The sequence below is a fragment of the Canis lupus genome, chromosome 4 (assembly GCF_003254725.2).
Source record: "Canis lupus dingo isolate Sandy chromosome 4, ASM325472v2, whole genome shotgun sequence".
Taxonomy (NCBI): Eukaryota; Metazoa; Chordata; class Mammalia; order Carnivora; family Canidae; genus Canis; species Canis lupus.
The window spans coordinates 71,692,771-71,715,736 of record NC_064246.1 but is presented as its reverse complement, the minus strand read 5'-3'; the positions used below and the strand labels follow the sequence as shown (position 1 = coordinate 71,715,736).

The window sequence follows — 22,966 nt, the reverse complement described above, 5'->3', positions numbered from 1 at the left end:
ATTTCACTACTGATATGGATCACAATTAGGGAGTTTTAATTCAGTTTTGCATCCCAAGAGCCTTGCAGAGTATAAATGAGAATTAAGTGGTTTTTTTGTTTTGTTTTGTTTTTTTTTTAATGAAGAAGTTAGTGGCACAGGCCTGATTTTTCTTTTTTTTTCTTTTTTCTTTTTTTTTTTACAGTCATAAAAGGGATCTCCAGCAAACCAGGAATTCACTGTTAAGCCACAATTTTCTGCCTCTGCAGTCTCCTTTTGTTTGATTTATGATAAAGAAATAAGCAGATGCTCAGATCTAGAACCAAATAATATTATTGACAGTGGATACTTCCTTTGTACAGCATTGTCTTAAGCACTGAAGGTGAAATAGCTCCTTTAATCCTCCTGGTACTGTTATCCTCTGTTGACAGATAAGAAAACTGATACTCAGAGATGCTAAGTCACTTTCCCAAGGCCACTCAGTAGTAAATGTTGGAGCTAGCTTTTGAATCTAGGGAATCTGCTCTAGAATCCGTGTGCTTAACCATTACTCTCTCCTTTATCTCTGGTTGTAACCCATCCTGCTTTGCAAGTCACCTCTTGCCTCTCTCTTAAACTTGCCTCATGCCCCATCCATATAAACTACGAACAGTCTTTGAATATGACTAACTCATGCATTCCAATATGCTCTTCCTTCTCCCTGGATGATAGGCAACACCAAGTACAACTCCATTCGCTTGTTAAGCTGTGTAAGCATGGACCCTTGTAAGGTGCATTGTGACATACCTGACTCCTTCATCAGGGAAGAACTTTTTCAGTTTTAAGGATCCAGCTTTTCTCTTTGTGAAAAGGTCATTGATCCACAAAAATAGAATTGAATACCTCCTTCTTTATGCTACTTCTTTGTTATATTCCTCTGTTATTTTATATCTTAACAGCTTTATTGAGATATAATTTGTATGTGCTAAAATTCACAATTTTCAGGTATATAATTCAGTGAGTGTTAGTATAATCACAGAGTTGTGCAACCACCTAATTTTATGACATTTTCCTCCTCCCCCCAAAAATATTGCACTCTTTAACTTCCTGTTTTCTCCTCACTACCCTACCCCCAACTCCTGGCAATCACTAATCTACTTTCTGTCTCTGTGCATTTGTTTGTTCTGGACATTTAATATCACTGAAGTAATAAAATAAATGTTCTTTATATTGATTTCTTTCACATAGCATAATGTTTTCAAGGTTCATCCATGTTATAGAATATATGAAGTACTTCATTCTTTTTTATTCCCAATATTGTCATACAATATTCCATTGTGTGACATACCACATTTTTTTAATGCATTCATTAGTTGATGGACATCTGTTATGGACATTTATGTAGAAGTTTTTGTATGGGTACATACTTTTTGTTTTGGAGATTTATATCTAGGAGTGGAATTACTGGGTCATATGATAACTGGGTTTAATATTTTGAGGAACTTTTTCAGAGAGGCTACATCATTTAAAATCCCACCAGTAGTCTATAAGGATTCAATTTTTCACATCCTCACCAACACATGTTATTGTCTGTCTTTGTGATTATAGCTGTCCTAGTAAGTGTGAAGTGGTCTCTCACTGTGGATTTGATTTGTATTTTTCTAAATAAACATGATGTTGAACGTTGTTTCATGTGCTTATTGGCCATTTGTATATCTTCTTTGAAGGAATATCTTTTCAGATTCTTTTCCTGTTTCAGTTGGCTTGTCTGTTGTTGAGTTATAAGGGTTCTTTATATATTCTGGACATAAGTCCCTTGTCAGACGTATGATTTCCAAATATTTTCTCTCATTCTATGAGTTGTCCATCACCTTTTTGATGGTATACTTTGGAGTACAATAACTTTAAATTTTGGTGAAACCCAGTTTATTTTTTTCTGTTGTTGTTTGTGCTTTTGGTGTCCTATCTAAGAAGCTTAACTCAAGGTCACAAAAGTTTACTCCTGTTTTTTTTCTAATAGTTTTATGGTTTTAGTTCTTACATTTAGGTCTTTGATACATTTTGAGTTTAGTTTTGTGTATGATTTACATAGGAGATTCTTCTATTATTGTCTCGTCACAACCATGATAAAATGATCATAATTGTGATACAATTATTTGTTTACAAGTGTGTATTTTTCATAGTTTCTGAGGACAAAGCCTGTGTCTTCCTTGTTTTGGGATTCTTAGTGTTTATTGTGTATGGCTTTCATTAAATCTGCCTGTGGCTTCAAATATTTTATCTTAAAAGTACACAAAAACATTTGAAGAGTGGATATGAAATATTGATAATTGATCATTGTTCCTATGTTTTAGAGGGATATATAAACACATTATGATAAGTACAAACATGTATTGTGTATTATTTTTTCCTCACAGATTTGCTTTTTTTTTTTTAAACAAGCTATCAGTAGGTAATCTTTATTATCTCCAATTAAGAAGATATATTGGGCAGCCCGAGAGAGACACAGAGCGAGAGGCAGAGACACAGGCAGAGGGAGACACAGGCTCCATGCAGGGAGCCTGATGTGGGACTCGATCCCGGGACTCCAGAATCACACCCTGGGCTGAAGGCAGGCACTAAACCGCTGAGCCACCCAGGGATCCCCTTTGTTGAAGTAATTCTGCACTACATGTCTAAGATTCTGAAACTTGGTGAAACTTTTTTTTTAAATCTCAAGGCGTTTTATACCTGGTCTCCCAACAGTTTCTAAAATATGTACTTTGTAGCTATAGGCTCATAATAATTTCTTACTTATAAAGGGCTATAAAGTACTTTGTCACATTAACTCATTTGGTCATCGTAGTAGCTCTGTGCTTTGTTTCTCAAATGAATCATCCTAATAAATACTTACTTTTTGTAGACAGGAGGCTAAGGACTTGAGGCTTCCAGTGGATAATTAATTCAAGTTGTGAAGATTTGAGAATGATGTATACATTGTTGGCACTGTATGGTGGAGGTGTGCCTTTTTTAGGAGTAAGGTAAAACCCAGGGACCCAGTCTGAATGAGTGAAATTCTCTTTGTTTAGAGTTGTAAAAGAAAGTCGTCTTTTTAGGGTGGGGGTGAAGGAGTGGGAGGGAGGAGTTTCATTATAAGGTTTCTAGAAAGTCAGGTTGCTCCTTCTAACTTCTATTATAACACTCACTCTCCAACAAACCACAGCCGCCTCCCTGGGAAGCCCAACTCCTTTGTTCTTCCATTCCTACATAGAGTGGTTAATGTTGTGGGTAAGGGTGGCTCTTAATATACTCATTAAGTAATGTATAGAAAAATACCACTGCAAATGATAAGACTGTTGTTAGACTCTTTAGATACTAGTATCTTATAAGAAACTGCTTTTTTATTATATAGGAAATTTTCTTTTTAAGTAACCTCTTTGCCCATTGTGAGGCTTGAACTCATGACCCCTAGATCAAGAGTCACATGCTCTACTGACTGAGCCAGCTAGGCACCCCTGTCCTTGTCTTTTGTTTTTTAATGATATTCTATTTATTTTCCAACTTTATTGAGGTATAATTGATAAACATTGTATATATTTAAGGAGTATAATGTGGTTTGATACATGTATAAATTGCGAAATTTAATTTAATCAGTTAATTAATACATCCATCACCTCATATGGTTTTTTTTTTCATGGTGAGAACACTTAAGATCTACTCTCTTAGGAAATTTCAAGTATACAACACAGTATTATTAACTATAGACATCATGCTGTACATTAGATCCCCAGAACTTACTCATGACTGAAAGTTTATACCCTTTGACCAGAAACTTCTTCAAAACATTAATTTTTCTAAACTTGTAATACAGTCAAATGTTGCAGAAAAATTTCTAAAACAAAAATGTGTGACTGCTGTGAAAAGTTATTGATTGCTACTAAAGGCAACAGAGAATCATTGAAGGTTTTTATAGAAAAACAATCTATGAAGAGTAACATCATGGTAATGAGCAATGTGGAAATAAGTGAAGAAGATAGAAGCCCGGAAAGGACTTTTCAGTGACATAGGAGAGGGTTCATAGTTTCAGATGTGAATAAGTTTAAGGTAAACTATGTCATCATAGAAGGTTGTGAATTACCTCATCTGGCTTTTTCTTTTTTAAAGATTTTATTTATTTGAAAGAGAGAAAGAGCGAGAGAGAGCAAACATGAGCAGGGGGAGTGGCAGAGGGAGAAGCGGACTCCCACTGAGCAGGGAACCCAAAACAGGGTTCTATCCCAGGACCCTGGGATCATGACCTGAGCCGAAGGCAGAGGCTTAAGCACTGAGCCACCCAGGCACCCTGTGACTTTTTCATTTTTATAAGTGAAAAAGTGAAGGTTCTAGACAATTGAGTGGCTTAATGAAGGTTACAACTGGAGTTAATTGCAGAGTCCTATCTAGATTTCAAGTCTTCAGAAGTAGCCAATAAGAGTAGAAATACTCATAAAATTTTAGGGTGTCAGGGCATATGTTCAAGGTAGCTTTTGAAAATAAGTTTATTTTTTGGTATAAATCCTATTGACTTATGACCTGCCATTGTTGTATGATGAGGGTAGAACATTGTCTTCTTTGTGTTTATTGATAATGTCATGGAGTTAAAAAAAAATATTTCTGGTAAAATACAAGAATGACCTATCCCTTTTGAGTTTCTCAGCCCTCACACAAGTATAAAAAGTTCTTTAACAATATCCTTTTCAGTCATGTTACTGAGAAATGTTCTCCAAGATGCAGCTTGCAATAGGGCATAAACTGTTTGAGGGTAATTTAGAGGTGGTTTGGGAATACTAATTGACGGTTTAGAACCAGCTGTGAGAATTAGATAGGAAATTGTCTTTCCTTCCTGCAATATTTTAGACCTGTAACTTTATATTTTTGGAAGAGGATTTTAAACATTTGATAAATGATTGATTTTGAAGCTTACCTAAAGTTTATTAGAACATTAAGAAGTATGCAGGCTTAATAATATGCATCTTTTAATTTTTTTTTGCTTATGTAGACTATATCTTTGAAAGTTTTGTTCAGTTTTAGTAAAATACACATAATATTTACAATCTTAACCATTTTTAATTTTTATTTTAAAATTATTAAATTTTATTACATTTTTTATTTTATTTCCAATATAGTTAACATACAGTCTATATTAGTTTCAGGTGTTACATTAGTTACATTACTCATTATTCATCATAAATATACATACTCTCTGTTCCCCATCACCTATTGCACTTATCCCCCATCTTAACCATCTTTAAATGTACAGCTCATGTTACATTGTTGTATATTCAGTCTCTGGAATTTTTTTTTTTAATCTTACAGAACAGAAACTTTTTCCCTCTCTCCTGACTCTGGCAACCACTATTCTACTTTCTATCACTTTGACTACTCTAGATACCTCATAGGAATCCTACAGCATTGTTCTTTTTATGGCTTATTTCACTTAGCATCATGCCCTCTAAGTTCATCCATGTCATAGTATGTGTCAGAATTTCCTTCCTTTTAAAGACCATTGTGTGTGTATATGTCTATATATATATATCATATTTTGTTTATTGATTCATATATTGATGGATACTTGGGTTGCTCCTATCCTTTGACTGTTGTAAATAATGCTCCTCTGAACGTGGGTGTGCAAACATCTCTTAGAGATTCTGCTTTTAGTTCTTTAGAGTATATATACAAATAAGGAATTACTGAATCATATTTTAAATTTTTTGAGGAACTACCAAACTGTTTTCCATAGCAGCTGTACCATTTCTGTCCAGTGATGCATAAGGATTCCATTTTTTGTACATCCTTGTCAACATTTTTCCTCCCCCTCCTCCTCCTCTTCCTCCTCTTGTTGTTGTTGTTGTCTTCTTTTAAATAATAGCCAACCTGTTACTGGTATCTCAGTGTGGTTTTGATTTTCATTTCCCTGATGGTTGGTAATGTTGACTTTAAATATAAATATATGTATTAATTTGTTTAAATTATTTAAATTATGTATTTAAATATAAAGTACATGACTTTTCATGTACTTGTTGGTCATCTGTATTTCTTCTTTGAAGAAATATCTGTTTAGGTCCTGTGCCAGTTTTTGAATCAGGTTTTTTGTTTTTTTTGTTGTTGTTGTTGAATTGTAACAGTTTTGTGTTTTTGGATGTTAACCCCTTATCAGGTATATGATTTGCAGACATTTTCTCCCATTCTAGAGGTTGCCTATTCACTGTGTTGATTATACCTTTTGATGCACAGAATAACTTGGTGATTTTTTGAAAACTCAGATCTTACCGGAGGATTACATGGCTCAGAGCTAGAATTTCAGATTCTTGACATTGTATACAATCTGGTTTCTAACTCTGGGTTAAAAAAATTTTTTGGATACATATATACACACCACACACAGCCTTCTCCTTTTCCTGCTCAGTGATTTAAACTCTGTCCAGAAAACAAAACAAAACCCCCCAAAAACAAAACAAAAAAAATCTCTATCCAGGCAGAAGTAATTGCAGTCCAGTAAGTGTCAGGATTTATCTTACTTTCTCCTGGATACCTTCCGCATTTACCTAGGGAACCTCTATTTTTCCAAAGGCATCTCAAGCATCTCTTCTGTAAAGCCTTTTCTAATCACCCTCTACTTCCCCAGGCAGAATGGAATTGAGCACTGAACTCTGTGTGTTCTTCTATCATAGCATCTGAAACATTTTAGTGTTGCCTATTTGTTTACCTGTCAGTTTTGCTTTACTGGATTGACAGTCTTTTTGAGCAGTGTCTTTTTTTTTTTTTTTTTTTTTAATTTATGATAGTCACAGAGAGAGAGAGGCAGAGACACAGGCAGAGGGAGAAGCAGGCTCCATGCACTGGGAGCCCGACGTGGGATTCGATCCCTGGTCTCCGGGATCATGCCCTGGGCCAAAGGCAGGCGCCAAACCGCTGCGCCACCCAGAGATCCCTGAGCAGTGTCTTTGTTGTTATTTTTTTTAGTGAATGTGTGATGAATAATTATTAAGTTAGCCTATTGGATCTACAGAGTTATTCTAGATTAGACTAATTTTGGTTTTCTGTGATACCACACAGGCAACTATTTACAGAATGGTTTTTGGGAGAACATAGCACTCCTTTGCAAGTTCCTGGTTGGCAGTCTTCATTCTCTCCACAAAATTTATAGCCACTTTGTGGCAGATCTTTGTTACTGGGTAGACTTTTGATTATGGCTTATAGTACCATACATATTTTAAACTTAACAGCAACTTTATCCTAGGAAGGTTATTTCTGATTTGCAAGTCTTTTGAAAACACTTTAAGAATATATGTCAGATGGAATTGGTCATGTTATTCCAGATATATTTGCTATCCTTGTTATTGAGGGCAAACCAAAGAGCCTGGGAAATAGTCCTTTGGTTGATATTTAAAACCAAACCAAAACAAAAATTGGTATCTTTTCCCTTCTTCCATTAAGACTAGCTTTTGTTATGAATTCTTGTAATAAATGACTTCATTCAAGTCTTGTAGCTTATGGTGTCCCCTGGCATGAAGATCATGAAAATATTCTACTGGTAGAGCAAATTTCACATTTACGCCATATTCCAAAAAGTCATTAGGAAAAGTTCTGGAGAAAGAACAGTCACCATCAAGTGATAGGCTACCAAAAGATGGATTGCTACTATTTTAGATAATTTAGTTGTACCAGTTTTATGGGCCTTTTAAGAGTAATGTTCTACATGATTTCCTGTAAAACTTTGATTTTAAATGTAAACAACATTTATTTAAACATTTAATTTACTACTAATGTAAATACTGAATTGTTCTGGGTTCTTGTAAGTTTTTACTTTAAATGCCAGAAGTTGTCTCTATATAGGCACATTTTACATTTAATTCAATGGAATAATTTTCATCCCTTCTTGTAGTGACAGTGTTTCTTGTTTCCTGAATGATGAAAAGGTGATTAGTTATGAAATGAGATACCAACTATAATAGAGTCTTCTATAAGTGAAACATTTGAACTGTTCTCCTGGTTTTTTTTGCAAGAGTACTTAGCACTTACACATGAGTTTTTATTACTTACAAATATTGTCAACTGCAAAGGGATCAGTGGCTTACATAATTACATTGGAGTAGTCCAGAATTCATTTGTTTGACTTTTAAATTATTTTGTAATTTGTGTTGGAGTATTGGTATCTCTGAAATCAAGGTATGTGCTGCCCTTTTCCAGAGCGTAGTAAACCATACGGTAACATCTTGTCCTGAAATCAGTTGTAAACTCTCCAGCAGTCCTTTAGGTTACTGTGAGGTTAGGGTTCCTGTTCAGTGTCTTCTCATTTCCTGATCTTCTTCACTGCACTGTGATGGTAATAGACTACAGTAATCTCTGAGATGCAGACAGTCTAAAACTGCCTTTAGTTCTCTAGACTTGCACCTTTATTTTTTAAGTAATATTTACATCCAACATGGAGCTCAAACACATGATCCTGAGGTTAAGAGTCACATTCTGTACGAGGCAGCCAGGCACCCCTATATTTGCAACTTTATGTAATCCTTTGGTTGTTAAAGGTTTTTACCTTTTGAAAACTTCAGTTATCCCTGACAGTCACTTACCAGGCTGGTCTGATGGATAGCACCTGCTCTCCTTTATGGATGTAAACATTAATGTTTGAAAGTAAATTAAAAATTACAATCTAATGTAATCTATAAGGTATTGGTCCATTAAATATTCCAAAACACTTTTGTGTTTCTCTGTCAGACATCGTCCTGTTTTGTGGATTGGAGACCCAGATATGATAATGGATATACACAATCTTTGAGAAGTGTCTATTTTGTAATCTGGTTAGGGAGTGGTGGGGAGGGAGACAGGTTAAAAATTACAATAGATTTTGATAAATTCTCTGATAGAGATTAGGAGAGGTTGTCTCCTTATCTGTAACATCATAGTGCATAGATGGGTCATTTAACCCAGATTTTGAAATGTTGAGATGTGTTTCCAGGAGCAGGTCACATCTGAACTGAGTCTTAAGGGATGAGTAGGAATTAGCCAGTTAAGGAGGAAGAGAAGCCTGGAAATAGACTAAGATGATAGGACCAGAGAGATAGGAGGTAAGCCTTAGAATAAATGGTAGCTGTCACTTATTGAGCACCTACTTTTGTGCAGAATACTACATTATAAGGCTTAAACCACTTACCTCACAGTAACCTAAAGGGCAGGTGCTATTATCCTCTGTATACAAATGAGAAAATAGAGTCATAACCCTCCTGGAGTTATGACAGGGCTATTGAGTGGCAGGGCTAGATTAAAAAACCTAGCTTTTTTGGGGGGGGCACTTAACTGGCTCAGTCAGTAGAGCACATACATGACTCTTGATCTTAGGGTTGTGAGTTCAAGACCCATGTTGGATGTAGAGCTTACTTAAAAAATTAAATGAATAAAAAAATGTTAAAAAGAATGTTCAACCATATAAAAAAATACAAATAAAACCCCTAGCTTTTCTGGCTTCTTGTCTAGGCTGCTTCCTCCCAGGAAAGAACAGGTGGAGGAAATAGTTAAGATAGAAGAAACAGTGGAGGAAATACTTAAGTAATTGCTATGCTGTTGAAAAGTCATTTGTGCAGGTTAAGTTATGAAAAGTGTCCAGGGGCATTCACAGTGACTTGTTTATTCAAGAGGTATTTACTGAGAGTCTTTTAGGTGCCAGGAACTGTATTAGGCATTAGGAATAAAAGGACACATGCCATAGTGGTAGAGGTAGAAGGGTAAAAGGAAGCAGAGACACTTGAGTGAAAACTGTTGTATAAAGAAACTTGATGGCAAAGGAAAAGATAATGATCCGATAGTAAATGTAGGGGGAATTGCTCTGTGTATATGTGTGTTTAATATGGTAAGTACTTTAATTGTTTATATGCTGGGGAGAAAGAGCCATAGCTGGGGAAAAGTTTATGATGAAATAAACCTTGTGATTGATTGATTCATCAAGGATGCTAAAGAATGAGGGGAGATAGGGACTAAAGTCTGTTAGATTGCACATATCTAATTAAGTAGATTGCAGGATGATCCTCACGTGAATTTGTAATGGCCCTAGAATTTTAGTATTACTAACTGGCTCTTGGGTAATGGAAACTTGACTAAATAATGAAACTTCTTATTCAAATGATCACTGTGATTCCTTATGTCTGATTTGTGTATCCATCCTTTCTCTTCCTCGATTATCCTGCCCATACCTCCTGTTTATCATAGCATTTCTTATATTACATTAGAGTGATTGATCTCCCCCACCTAGACCATGTGCTTCTTGGAAGGAGGGATGATAAAGGCTATGTTTGATGCCACCCAGCATCTGCAAAAATCTCACTTTAATAAGTACTTATTGAATTGATGAATCGTTTAGTGACTCAGTTCCTTATTTGTGCAATTTTTGAGCAGCAATATTTTGCTTTTTAAACTTCTAAGGGTTAGAGGTGTATATTTACCCTGTAATATATACCCTGTAAGGGTGTATGTTTACCCTGTACAGATTTGATTTGATTTGATTTTATGTAGTTAAACACTTTAAGTTATGTATGCTCAATTTTCAGTGAAAAGAAGGCTTTAAATATTTGGATGGTTGGTTTCATACAACCTTAAGGTTTCTCTTTTTTGAGATTTAAGATTAATTTATTATCAACTCAACGATTGTAATCTATCTAGAAGTGCAGAAATAAGATACCCTCACAAATTTTATTTTGTTTTTTTAAGCTTTGTGTAAAGAGCTAGTGATGCAATTTTAAAAATTTATATTGCCTGTGAGCATGGTATGCCACCCCCCTGCCTCAAATATGTTCATTACTCATTGATGTCATGGAATTTTCTTTTTGCAGAATCCTGTCCAAAAGATCCCTGACTCGCATGAAATAACTCTGAAGCATGGCACTAAAACAGTAAGTTTAAAAAATTTAATTCTTTCCTCTCAGTAACAAGGCTCCCATGGAAAAGTGAACCAATGATACATTTATATTAAGGCTAATTATACAATCAGCTGATAACACAGAAGCTGTAGACATTAAAAAAAAAGAAATATTACATTTCTATTCAATCAAAATAACCATTGCCTTTCATTTAAAATAGCAACACTTATTGTCATTGTTATTGTTGGCTTTAAAACCTTGTTCTTTGATAGAGGAACATTACAAGTGAAAAAAAGAAATGAAACTAAAATACAGTTTTCCTTTTTATGGTGTGGGAAAATTTCTCATTACCCTTAGCTTTATTTCTATATCAGTAAAAGGCCTGAGTTCGTTTTTTAGATGAACACTGAGATAAGAAATAAACATAGAATGGTTACTGTACTGTTCTAAGATTATATTACTTAGACCTGCAGATTCTATTTTTGTATTGTTATTTTTATGTTAAAGATTAATAATATAAAATTCGGAGTTATAACATGAAATTATTTTATTGTAAAACCATTAAAAAGTAGTTGAATGAAGGAAACCTCATGAATGAAGGAAGAAGATTATCTTGTTTCCCTTTTCTTTTTTTTTTTTTTTTAAGATTTTATTTATTTATTCATGAGAGAAACAGAGAGACAGAGGGAGGGAGGCAGAAACACAGGCAGAGGGAGAAGCAGGCTCCATACAGGAGCCTGACATGGGACTCGATCCCAGGGCCCAGGATCACATCCTGAAGGTGGCACTAAACCGCTGAGCCACTTGGGCTGCTCCATTGCTTTCCCTTTTCAATGAAACTGCCTTTTTCTAGATGTCTGACATGTAAAGAAGTAGGAAAATACATCCCATAATGAGGAAAACATCAATCAGGAGAAATAGACCCAGAAATGATGCAAATGAGAAATATAGAAGAAATAGAGAAATAGAAATAGAGAAGGATGTCATTTTTCTTGCCCAATTTTGCTTTTGAAAATACTGTTTTCATAAAAATATTTGTTAAAGTGTAGTGGATTTATTGTTTTAAATGAAGTGAACAATAAATATTTTAAAATGTCTTAGTTTAGGGACGCCTGGTGGCTCAGGGATTGAGCACCTGCCTTTGGCTCAGGGCATGATCCCACCATCCGGAGATCGAGTCCCACATCAGGCTCCCTGCATGGAGAGCCTCTACCTGTGTCTACCTGTGTCTCTGCCTCTCTCTCTCTATGTCTCTCATGAATAAATAAATAAAATCTTTGAAAATGAAATAAAATGTCTTAGTTTAAATTTTTACTGTGGGAAGTACTGATGCACGTAACTCACATAAAAAAAATGCTTTTTGGGGTCCTCAATAGATTTAAAGACTATAAAGTAGCTTGAAACCAAAGTGTCTGAGAACTGCTTTAAGAAACCATTTCCATCTGATTTGAAATCTTATATCTACTTTTTATTAAATCAACATTTTATTCTGAAATTGTGACAGAATTTTACTAATTTTCATGTTTTTAAGTAAATTAGGAAAGGAAAAGGTATAGTAGACTGTTCATACTTAAACAGAAGCTTCCCTATTATTTAGTTCAGAGATTTTTACAACTGAGTGTTCATGGGTTCACATGTTTTATTTAAATATTTCTATTTTTAATATTTTTTTAAAGATTTTATTTATTTATTCATGAGAGACACAGAGAAAGAGAGAGGCAGAGACACAGGTAGAGGGAGAAGCAGGCTCCATGCAGGGAGCCTGAAGTGGGACTCGATTCTGGACCTCCAGGATCACGCCCTGGGCCAAAGGCAGGTGCTAAACCACTGAGCCACCCAGGGATCCCATATTTCTATTTTTTTAAATTGAATTTTATCTTTTAAAGAATTATAATTAAAAATATAGTGCCCACTTGCTTTGCACATTAAAAAAATCAATTAGAGCTTCCTTTTTTTTTTTTTTTAACTTCTATAGGTTTTATTTCTTAGCATGAGCAGAGAGGGCGTGGGGGGTGCAAAGAGAGAAGGAGAAGCAGACTCCTAGCTGAGTGGGGAGCCTGATATGGGGCTCCATTCCAGGATCCCGAGATCATGACCTGAACTGAAGGTGGATGGTTAACCAATTGAGTTACCTAGGTGCCCCTCAATTAGAGCTTTTAATTGTATTTTTAGGTTACCTAATCTTTTTGCAGTCTTGCCTTTCCCTGCATGTATGTATGTATGTATGTATTTATTTATTTAAATAATAGATTTATTTTTTATTGGTGTTCAATTTGCCAACATACAGAATAACACCCAGTGCTCATCCTGTCAAGTGCCCCCCTTAGTGCCTGCCACCCAGTCACCCCCACGCCCCGCCCTCCTCCCCTTCTACCACCCCTAGTTCGTTTCCCAGAGTTAGGAGTCTTCCATGTTCTGTCTTCCTTCCTGATATTTCCTACCCATTTCTTCTCCCTTCCCCTCTATTCCCTTTCACTATTTATATACCCCAAATGAATGAGAATGAGACCATACAATATTTGTCCTTCTCCGATTGACTTATTTCACTCAGCATAATACCCTCCAGTTCCATCCACGTTGAAGCAAATGGTGGGTATTTGTCATTTCTAATGGCTGAATAATATTCCATTGTATACATAAACCACATCTTTATCCATTCATCTCTTGATGGACACCGAGGCTCCTTCCACAGTTTGGCTTTTGTGGACATTGCTGCTAGAAACATCGGGGTCCCCGCATGTATTTATTTCATCTTGTAAAAACGTCAGAGATTAGCAAGGTGACTCTTTTGCCTGGTCTTATTTATTTATTTATTTATTTTAGTTATTGGAAAATACACATTCACAGAAGTATAGAGAATGCTAAAAGGAGTCCCCATATATTTATTTCTGAGCCTTACCAGTTATCTACACAAGGCTAGCCTTATTTCCTACATTTGACATTTCTAGTACCTGCCCCTGAACCAGTCTACTCACCTTTCCATTCCTTAACAAGACCTAGAGATGGTTTCCTTTGTATCCTACCAGATGATCCAAATCTTTAAGTGGATCATAGCTATGTTCCCTTAAACAGTGTAGCGCCCAGAAAAACTGGTTTAGTGGAGGAAATTTTCCCCTAGAATCCATTTCCAACTTTCACTTTTAAGACTGTAGATAATTTGGTTCTAAGTCATGAGTCACATCCATCTCTCCTTTCATTGATATAGTGACATACTGTTAATTTCTCTTTCCCAATGAAAGAATTCACAGCTAAAGCAAAGAGAACAATTTTTAGGTGAAGAGCTGCTTCTTTTCCAGGTTTCCCTTTGAGCTCATTCTTCCCAGCTTGCACTAAATTCCAAACGACTCCCTGGAAGTTGGAAGCTGCTGGCTCCAAGCAGCCCTTCCCTTTCCCCAAGGACTCAAGACGAATGCCTACAGCTAGTCATCAGTTCTCCTACCCTGACATAGCCCTTTGCCCCTGCTGCTACATGCTGCCAATTACAGTGAGGCAGAGAAGTTTACACCCTTGCATGGAGAACAGGCATTGAACAGACAAGCCACAAATGAATTTGCAGTTTTAAATTGTATTGTAATGGGATGAATACTGGCTCAGTTGGTCACACCAGGAGGAGGACACCTCTTTAATTCTGAAAGGAGAGTAGAAGGATAGAGTGGGCAAGGAACGTAACTAAGTTTGTAGTTGGGGGCAGCCCTGGTGGTGCAGCGGTTTAGCGCTGCCTGCAGCCCAGAGTGTGATCCTGGAGACCTGGGATTGAGTCCCACGTCGGGCTCCCTGCATGGAGCCTGCTTCTCCCTCTGCCTGTGTCTATGCATCTCTCTCTCTCTCTCTCTCTCTCTCTCTCTCTGTGTGTGTGTCTCTAATGAATTAAAAAAAAAAAAGTTTGTAGTTGGTAGTAGTGGAAGTCTTCAAAAGCTACTGTTTATTTTTATTTTTGATTGTTTTAGGTTTTAAGACCTAATTGTTCGGGCATAAAAATGACTTCGTTTTCATTTGTATGCTTTCTTAACACATTTAGAGTAGTACATATCTAATTTAACCATAAAGTAGATCATTAACTAATTATATTTATATGTAATTTCCTTATATTCCGAAATCAGTGTTTGCAGGTAGTGACTGGAATGTGTAAAATTATTTTGTAAATATCTGGTGTTAACTCAGTAATTCTATTACATTTAATAACATTTTAAGTCTGTCTGTTAGGAGAACTGATTTATAGTTGCTTCCTTTATATAAAACTTTGATCCTTTTAGTATCTCGAGTGTGTGATAATCACATTATTTCTAATGCATTTTTTTCCTTCTGAGAGGGCAGTCAATCCAGGGACTTCCTGCTTAAGAATAGTGAGTTACCAATTGGGTATTCACGTGTGCATTGGATCTAGGAAAATTCACAGGGAAGGCAGATATTTTATAGAACCAATATAAAAGTGGTATTATAATATAGTCAGTCACTTATAAGTTCAGCTTTTAGAGTAATTGTTTAAGGTAATTATATGAGTTATTTAGCCACATAAAATAATTTCTACTTTGTCCTACTTCATTAAGTGGATTTCTTAACATTCCCTTTTGCATTTTTTCATTTTGGTAATTTTAGATTTATGTGGTCTTCTGTTAGTGGTAGTTAAAACATCTCAAAAGGTTTCCTCAGAATTGTTTATTGAAAAAGCTGAATTATTTTTGAAGTTTGATAGATAAATTGGGATGAAGCTGGCAATTAGATTAAAATATTTTTCTTTATTTCAAAAGAAACAGTACTTTTTTGTTGTTGTTTTTAGAAACAGTAGTCCTAATAAGTCAAATAATAGAGGATATACTATTCAGTCCTACTTTTTAGAAGTAAAAACAGCTGGTGAGCTGTACTTCCAATGCCTATAATATAGGTGGTAGGGTTAGAGAAAAGAAATGGAGGTTAATTAGACCATAAGTAGCTTTTCTCCAGTTAAATTTTTTCTTTTCTTTCTTTTCTTTTTTTTTTTTTAAACCAGGTTTCTGCTTTGGGTTTGGATCCCTCAGGTGCCCGTTTGGTGACTGGAGGGTATGACTATGATGTTAAATTTTGGGATTTTGCTGGAATGGATGCTTCTTTTAAGGCATTTCGATCTCTTCAGCCCTGTGAATGGTATGTGTTGCACAACTTAATACCTTCATATTTGAAGATGGAGTACTGTTATCATTTGAATTTCATTTGTGATGCTTTGTACCAAAATACACTGTTTATATGACTATGTGTTACACCTTCATTATTTGGATAAAAGAAAAATGTACCTTAAATTTCTTTCCTTCAGGTTTATTAACCTAAATTTTAAAGATGTTTTCAATCTTTTGTTGTTTTGTAAAAAATATTTGTATTTAGAGATTATTACCTTGCCTAGTTTAATACTCCAGTAAATACCATGTAATGTTATATATGTGTGTATGATGTATGTTAAGCCAATAACCAGGTGTTAGTCAGTGCTGCACTGTGCAGGTATGGTCAGCTAGCATGATATCGGAAAGGGCTTTACATGTTGCTACCACAAGCCACCCTCTTACTTCTGTTTTTGACTATATCTGGTCTTTTAGTATATTGGATATCAAAAATAGATTTTTACGGGTGAAACTGATACCTTGTTAACTTGTATAATGTATATTGTAAATGAGTTCTTATTGACTAACTGTACATATTCACCATATGTGAATTAGCTGAAATTACTTAGACCCCGTTTTCTACTTTTATATGAGTGGGGCTTAAGAATCTAGTTTACCGGGCAGCCCCAGTGGCCCAGCGTTCTGGTGCCGCCTTCAGCCTGGGGTGTGATTCTGGAGACCCGGGATCGAGTCCCACGTCAGGCTCTCTGCATAGAGCTTGCTTCTCTCCCTGTGTCTCTGCCTCCCTCCGTCCCTCCCTCTCTCCCTCTCTCTCTGTCATGAATAAATAAATAAAATCTTAAAAAAAAAAAGAATCTAGTTTACCTTTAACTTGAACTCTTAAGGATGATGGTTTTTGCTAAACCTTGTGTCTACCTGGAAACTCTGGATTCTGTCAACTGTATGGATAAAGTTCCTGTTTCTGGGCTATTGGGTGTTTGCTTTTAGTGAACCTTTCATGAAAGTGGTGGTTGGAGTGTCTGAAAGGCTAGAGAGCTGAGATTTTTCTTAATCCTGCGGAATATATGTGAATTGTTTTTGCTTACTTGCTCATAACTGCGTAGATAACCAATGTCTGTATGTAACTCAGAATTGGTTCTAAGACCTCAGTTTCTCTGGCAGCTGCAGTTATCTAGCAAAATAACCTAAAAGTTATACTAAACATGGCCCTGATCAGTTTTGTACAAATCATAATGATTTGTAAATTTTGAAGTCCTAATTCTTAATTCTTAAGCAGATTTCTGATCAGTTGGAAAGGAAAAAAAACTTTTAAAAATGGAGTGTCTCCAATGACGACTATATTTAATTAAAACTCTTATTGTCTAAAATTATAACTTGATATCTTGAGTTAGTATGACGACTTTTAAAAAATATACTTAAAGTACAATATTATATATTTTATTCCCATGCGATACTCTCTCGATTCATATAAGGATTGTATTCCCCTTCTACTTTTACGACCACAAACTACTTTTACGACTACAAACTCACTTGTTCAGGATTATTCAGTAGTCTATTAATGATTAGCTCTGAATAGAATCATGTCCCATGAGTCTCAAGGCAGTGTTCTATTACTAAACTTGTCATTTGCTACACTGAGGTAGTTGAAAATGCAGAAAAACCCAAGAATAAGCTTATTTTCTCTTCTATAATTAAATTGTATTCTTTATCTAATAGTGAGCTATCAAAGGGTAGATGGGAATAAACAGAATTCTTGACAGTCTGTACAAGATTAATATAAACTCTAGTACAATAAACATTATAGTATAGTGAATGTTACTATTTTAAATCATGAGAACTGTTTAACTTTGCTGTCATTTGCCCCTAACTTCCTAGTAATGTGATTCTTTTTATGACAATAGGTATTTTTTTTACTTAATGTGTATTTTATATTTATATATACATCCATCTGTAATTCACTTTTGCCTGTGAAAAATTTCAAGCGTAGAGAAAAATGGATTACTGTAATAGCCCTCTACCCTTTTACCTAGATTTAATAGCTACATTTTTCTGTATTTGCTTCATCTCATTTTTGTTATTTTTGAAATATTTAAAAGTAAAGAAATGCATAACTTTCACTTTGAAATAAATATAGACATTTTCCTATATAAATAGAGCTCCAGTTATTCTAACAGATTTATTTAGAACTTCTTAATATTTCTAATGATCATTTTATATTTAAATTTCCCCAGTTGGCTCTCAAAATGTATTTTAATGCTGGTTTGTCAAACATAGATCTAATAAAGTAATGTCACATTTATTGTGTACCTCTCTTACATATCTTTTAATCTAGAACAAGGTTTCCTTTCAAACCATTGTCTTTCTCATAATACTTTATTAAATGGTCTGTTGTACTTCATAAGATTCTTCCTCCCTGAATTTTTTTGTAATTGCTTCTTTATTGTATCATTTAACTTATTTCTTTGTCTCAAGTATTTCCTGTAGAAGATCCAAAGGCTTGATCATAATCTCTACTGTATAACATCAAGTGCATGTATTGTCTACTTGTTGCTATTTGTGACTAGCAATTAAGATTGATCCCTGGATTAAGTTGGTGACATCTGATTCCTCCATTGTAAAGTTAATATTATGTTATATACTTGAGATAAGTAAGAGCTTTGTGGGGAGATAGTTGGCAGCATGGAAATATCTAGATTCTTACCATTGCGTCACTTAATGTTTTGCACCCATTGATTATTCATACCTGACTCAGTTCTCTCATTGAGGGTTGTGAGTTGGTGATTTTCTGAATTCCATTATTTCATCTACATTTATTTGTTGATGTTCTTCTAAGAGAACTTTTCCATATTAACTTGTGTTATTTGGTTACACTAAAATACAGTTCTGCTGTTAGAAGGCAGTATAAATACTTGGTTATTTAACTACCCATTTTTAGTTCAGGGGTTGGTAGTGATAAATGAGTTGTTGCTGTTATTGGTGGTGATGTTTTTCTCTTTTTCCTTTTTGAGTGGCAGGATTTATGACTTTAAAATTTTCATGTGTTCCAGTCAGTTGTAGTCATTATTCTTTTTGATGTTTAAATTGTCCCACATTTGGCCAGGGGAGTCCTTGATTGCTATGTAGTTTTGGCATGAACTCATTAGACTTTAAAAGCTTACTTATTTTCCTGGCATAACATGATGTAAGCTTCCTGGTACATTCTTTTCCAGGTCCTAGAATCAGCATTTCCCTATGGAGATCTTTTTTTTTTTAAGTGAGAGTGGTGCTTAGAGGCCAAATTTGAATATTATACCTGCTCATTAATAGTGGGGTATCATTCTTCTTGACCTTTTCAGTGAAAAGAAGTAGAAAATACAGATGTGTGTGTGTATAAGTGACAAGGTCATTTGATATTTCCATTTAAAAATTTTAGTGAACTTTAACTTTAGAATATTTTATAATTTACAGAAAAGCTGCAATGATCATCCAGAGTTCAGGTATACCCCTCACTCAGTTTCCTCTATTATTAGCATTTTATATTATTATGGTACATTTATGACAAGTAAACCAACATTGGTACATTACTATGAACCAAACTCCAAACTGTATTTGCATTTGACTGTTCCTTCCACTAATATGCCTTCCAAGACACCATACATTTAGTATTCATGTCTGTTTAGTCTTCTCTGGTTTATGATGGCTTCTCAGTCTTTCTTGTTTTTCCTGATTCTGACAGTTTTGAGGTGGTACAGTTAGGTATTTTCTAGAATGTTTCTTGATTTTTTTTTTTTTTTTTTATGATGTTTTTCTTATGGTTAGACTGGGACTCTGGATCTTGGGGATGAATATCACAGAGGTGAATTTCCATTTGCTGTTCTTTAGTAAAGAAGTAAGTAAGTGCTGCTCACATTTGGGAAGTAGAAAATCTAAGCTCCACCTCCTGGAGGGGTAGTATTTACATAAACTACTTGGAATTCTTTGAGGAAGAATTGTCTCTTCTTCCCCATTTACTTACTTACTTACCTGCTTGCTTGCTTGCTTATTTATTTATTTATTTATTTATTTTTAAAATATTTTATTTATTTATTCATGAGAGACACAGACTGAGAGAGGGACACAGGCAGAGGGAGAAGCAGGCTCCACACAAGGAGCCCGATGTGGGACTTGATCCCGGGACTCCAGGATCACACCCTGGACCGAAGGCAGGCACTAAACTGCTGAGCCACCCAGGGATCCCCATTCCCCATTTATTTATATGTTTAACCAGTTATTTCTACCAGTCTTTACTCCTTGATATTTATTTTATATCTTGGGTTATAAGCCAATATAATGTTATTTATTTTGTAGCCATTGATAGCTCTTGCAGTTTGGCCCATGCAATCCTTTCTTTGATAGGATTCTTTTTTTTTTTTTTTTTTGAGTACTTTTTACATTTTGGTACTTTTTTTTTTTTTTAAAGATTTTATTTATTTATTCATGAGAATACACAGAGAGGAGAGAGAGAGGCAGAGACACAGGCAGAGGGAGAAGCAGGCTCCATGCAGGGAGCCCGATGTGGGACTCGATCCTGGGTCTCCAGGATCACTCCCTGAGCTGTAGGTGGCGCTAAACCGCTGAGCCACTGGGGCTGCCCCATTTTGGTACTCTTAAATGCTCCAGACTCATCTTGTATTGTCCCTGCCCCAGTCCCAGAATCAGTCATATTTGCTAGGAGAATGGTATCTGAGAACAGGATGTTGGTTCTTGGAGTGCTTGTTGCTCCTAGGAGTCAGGAGTTCATATCCATGTCTCTGACTCTAATCCAGTGTCTGTTGGTTCATTCTAGCCTTCCTCTTCCTTAGAAACCTTCACTTTCTAACAGTGAAAACCCTGATTTTCACCAAACATCATTTCTTTGTTTAACTGAAGTATGTGTATAAAACAGTTGCAGAATGGTTAAGCTGTATCTCTACTCCATTTTTTTTAAAGTCTCTTTTAACTTTTTAAATTAAAATTTCACACTGAGAAATTATTGATGAGATTATTGGTGAGATTATTGATTTGGAATTAAATCTAAAGGCAAGCTCTCCACTCTGTCATCCACTCAAGTGGGACAAATAGTGGGAGAGGCAGCGTGGCTATGGAGAATCAGGGCCCCTGCTAGGTAGAGCTGGAGTCTGTGACCCAAGCCAGCTCTTTAGTTCTACACAAGCCCCACACATGTAGCTGGAAGCTGGTGATACCAGGAGAGGCAAGGAACTGCAAGGCCACTGAGGAACCAGCCAATAAGTCAGGGCATGGGGAGCTTGTGTTAATAAGGAGGCCTCGACACCTTCAGCTGGTGAGTGCTTCTGGGAGCCCCTGCTGTAGATCTCTTTGGAATGGATCCTTTTCTGATTCCAGAAGGCATGATCTTTGAGGGAGTCAGTTAGCAGATACCTCATGACTGCAAGATCACATCACCTGGCTTCCAAGCACCTATCATGGGACTGGGGATGAAGGAAGAGATGCTAGCCCAAGGGAGGATTCTTTGGGTCTTTCTTACTGACCCCAAAACCTCAGTCCGCTGGCTGGTTCTCACATTACATTAGTTATATTTATATAGTAATATATATCATAGTTATATATTAAAAAGAGAAAAACTTACCTGAAGAGAAACTCCTGAAGGACCCAGGTGCCTCAGGAAGTTTATTGTCCCCTCACCTCCCTCAAATTCTTTTATAAAATCATCCAGGGTGAATGAACTTCAGGAAACCCCCCACACCCCTCACTTTCGCCCTCCTGTGTCCCCACGACCTGGACTAACCCCTAGCTCCAGCCCAGCGTATGTACTAACCAGTCTTATTACTGGCCATCTGTTGCAGCCATGGCTTTCTGCCAGATGCCCCTCTACTGTGTTCCTGGGGACCAAGTTGGCTGTGGGTGATGGAGGTGGGTGGGATCCAAGTGGCTTGGTGGCTGGATGGGGACCAGGCGCAGAAGGGGCTGAAGTTTGCAGGAGGGGAGCAGGTCACAGCTGTCATGGGGCTGTTGCTGCTCTGAAAGCCCTCAGAGGCATGACGCTTGGAGAACATGGCCAGTGGATCAGGCAAGTTGGGTGGTATGTATGGCAGGTGGGTTGCTGGGGGTACACGTGATCTGGTGGCGATGGTGGCTGTTGGGAATGGTGGTTTCTTAGAAAAATCACTGAGGGCGAGCTCCGCTGCCAGTGCACCACCTGCAGCAGCTGTTTGCCTGGTTGGCAGTGCAACCCACGGCCAGCATGAACTGGTTGATCATGACCTGGTGCCATAGCTGGTCCATGTTCACCAACATGGCTCTGGGCATGCACGTGATCCTGGCTGGATGATGTGGGAAGCCTGTGGCTTGTGCTAGCCAACAGCAACAGCCTGCTGCAGACCCTCACTGCCCACCACCCACCCAGGACTGTCCTGCCACACCTGCTCTAATTTAAATTTAATGTTATAGAATATTTATGTAATGTCTTTGATTGTTTTATACTTAAAATCAAAGATAGGACATGTTTTTGAGAAAAGACTTACTGGTCAAGAGAACAGAGCCCAATACAAGGCTCTATCTCAAGACCCCCTCAAGATTTTTCTATCACATGATAGGGTTTTCAACAATTTGTTAATCATTTGTCTTAAATGTTCAACCTTTTCATGTGATTGAATTGTTTTTTCATTGTTTCTTTAAAATTATTATTCTTACTTGATTTATAAATGTTAAAATAAATTTCCATTTCAGAAATTCACCAAAGATTCATAATTGAAGACAGAGTTGTTTTTGATCATGTATTAGAGATCATCTTCCCAAAGCCATTGTGTGAGTGGGCACATAGCAGAACTGGTCTGCTTTAGTAACATCTGAGATTGCACATTACAGATTTCTCAAATTGAGTTTTATGGGCATACTTTTATTTAGGAGCTCATGAATTTCTTTCATTAATTTAAAATTTTTGTTCTTTTGTTTTGATTATCTTTGGCTCACCCCTAGTGCCTCTATCTGTTTACCTGTGTTTTTAAAATTATTTGGGCTTATGTGCTATTTTCACTTATAGTTGCCATGGCCTAATGAAAAAGGAATGGAGAC

At 36.2% G+C, this 22,966-nt stretch overlaps 1 protein-coding gene and 1 pseudogene across 4 annotated transcripts in view; one reads left to right on the top strand and one right to left on the bottom strand.

The window, feature by feature from the left end:
- WDR70 (WD repeat domain 70) overlaps positions 1 to 22,966 on the top strand; it is a 310,102-nt gene that overhangs the window by 57,926 nt on the left and 229,210 nt on the right. For all 4 annotated transcript variants that reach the window (XM_049109320.1, XM_049109319.1, XM_025436429.3 and 1 more), the window contains 2 exons: positions 10,800 to 10,859; positions 15,814 to 15,947. In XM_049109320.1, the coding sequence (XP_048965277.1) occupies positions 10,800 to 10,859; positions 15,814 to 15,947 (194 nt within the window). The remainder of the gene's footprint in view (positions 1 to 10,799; positions 10,860 to 15,813; positions 15,948 to 22,966) is intronic.
- On the bottom strand, positions 21,719 to 22,189 carry LOC118354386 (UBA-like domain-containing protein 2; annotated as a pseudogene).